Source organism: Gavialis gangeticus, unplaced genomic scaffold, assembly GCF_001723915.1.
Source record: "Gavialis gangeticus isolate Ggan-Ray unplaced genomic scaffold, GavGan_comp1, whole genome shotgun sequence".
Classification (NCBI taxonomy): Eukaryota; Metazoa; Chordata; order Crocodylia; family Gavialidae; genus Gavialis; species Gavialis gangeticus.
The window spans coordinates 27,353,367-27,354,489 of NW_017728993.1; the positions used below are offsets into that span (position 1 = coordinate 27,353,367).

Here is a 1,123-nt window from a genome sequence, read left to right on the forward strand (position 1 = left end):
AGGCGCTATTTCATGGTCAGGGCGGCTAGGGTCTGGAACCAACTTCCAAGGGAGGTGGTGCAGGCTCCTACTCTGGGGGTTTTTAAGAAGAGGTTAGATGAACACCTTGCTGGGGTTGTTTAACCCCAGTACTCTTTCCTGCCATGGCAGGGGGTCGGACTAGATGATCTTCTCAGGTCCCTTCCGACCCTAGAAACTACGAAACTATGAAATGGTGACTATAGCACTACTCCTGTCCTCAGAAGCCTATCTTCCTTCCAATCAGTTCCCCACGGGTTGGGTGTTAGCCAATAATCTATTTTAAAGTACAGATATTAAGTCAATTATTGGAACTGCTCCAAGGAAATCTTAGTTGTGAATTCTACCAGAGGCTTTTAAAGTTCTACTGGATGGCAGAGGTTTTCAGTCCTCTAGATTTATATATAATCTCACACACACACATTCTCTCCTCCCACCTGCACCCCCTGATGAAAAAGTGCAGGTGAACCTTAGGTGAACCAATTCCACTACACAGGGGCTGAGCAAGAGAATGAAGCAAGAACCTGGGCTAGGCCACCCAGCTGGCACATGGTTGGATACATCCCACATTTTCAGGTACCATGGGGAAAGTTCTCCATTGGTCTCAGAAGCCCTCTCCTGTCCAGGGTTTTTGCCAGACAACCCACTGCCACCCCCTGTACATGTTGAGCACGGAACTTACCATCATCGCTGATGCAGTCTTTTACCACGAGTGGGTGATGACGTGGGAGTTTGCTCAAGGGCTGGCGACGACCCTTTGACTTTTTACTCTCTTTCATTGATCTCAGGTATTCTTTTGCCATCTGGACAAGGCAAAAAGCCAAATCAGCAGCCATATTGGAGAGAGATCAATTTAGGCCCAAAACAATACTGAGAGAAGTAATTTTTAGAAGACATTTAAAAACAGAAAAATTTCCAAGAAATCAAACTTTGAATTCAAGCTTCCCTACATGTTTGAAACCCAAACACTGCAGCACTGTATTGCTACAGGAGAAAGATGTCAAAACACACTCATCTGTTTTCCTTATTCAAATTCAGCAAAACACACAGTTAACCAGTCATTATTTAACAATGAAGTTAGGTCTGCTGAATCATAGAATCATAG

General features: G+C 44.5%; 1 protein-coding gene across 1 annotated transcript in view; it reads right to left on the reverse strand.

Annotated features, from left to right (window-relative positions):
* KDM4A (lysine demethylase 4A) overlaps positions 1-1,123 on the reverse strand; it is a 37,698-nt gene that overhangs the window by 23,432 nt on the left and 13,143 nt on the right. The window contains exon 10 of the mRNA XM_019501452.1: positions 701-821. Coding sequence (XP_019356997.1) covers positions 701-821 — 121 coding nt within the window. The remainder of the gene's footprint in view (positions 1-700; positions 822-1,123) is intronic.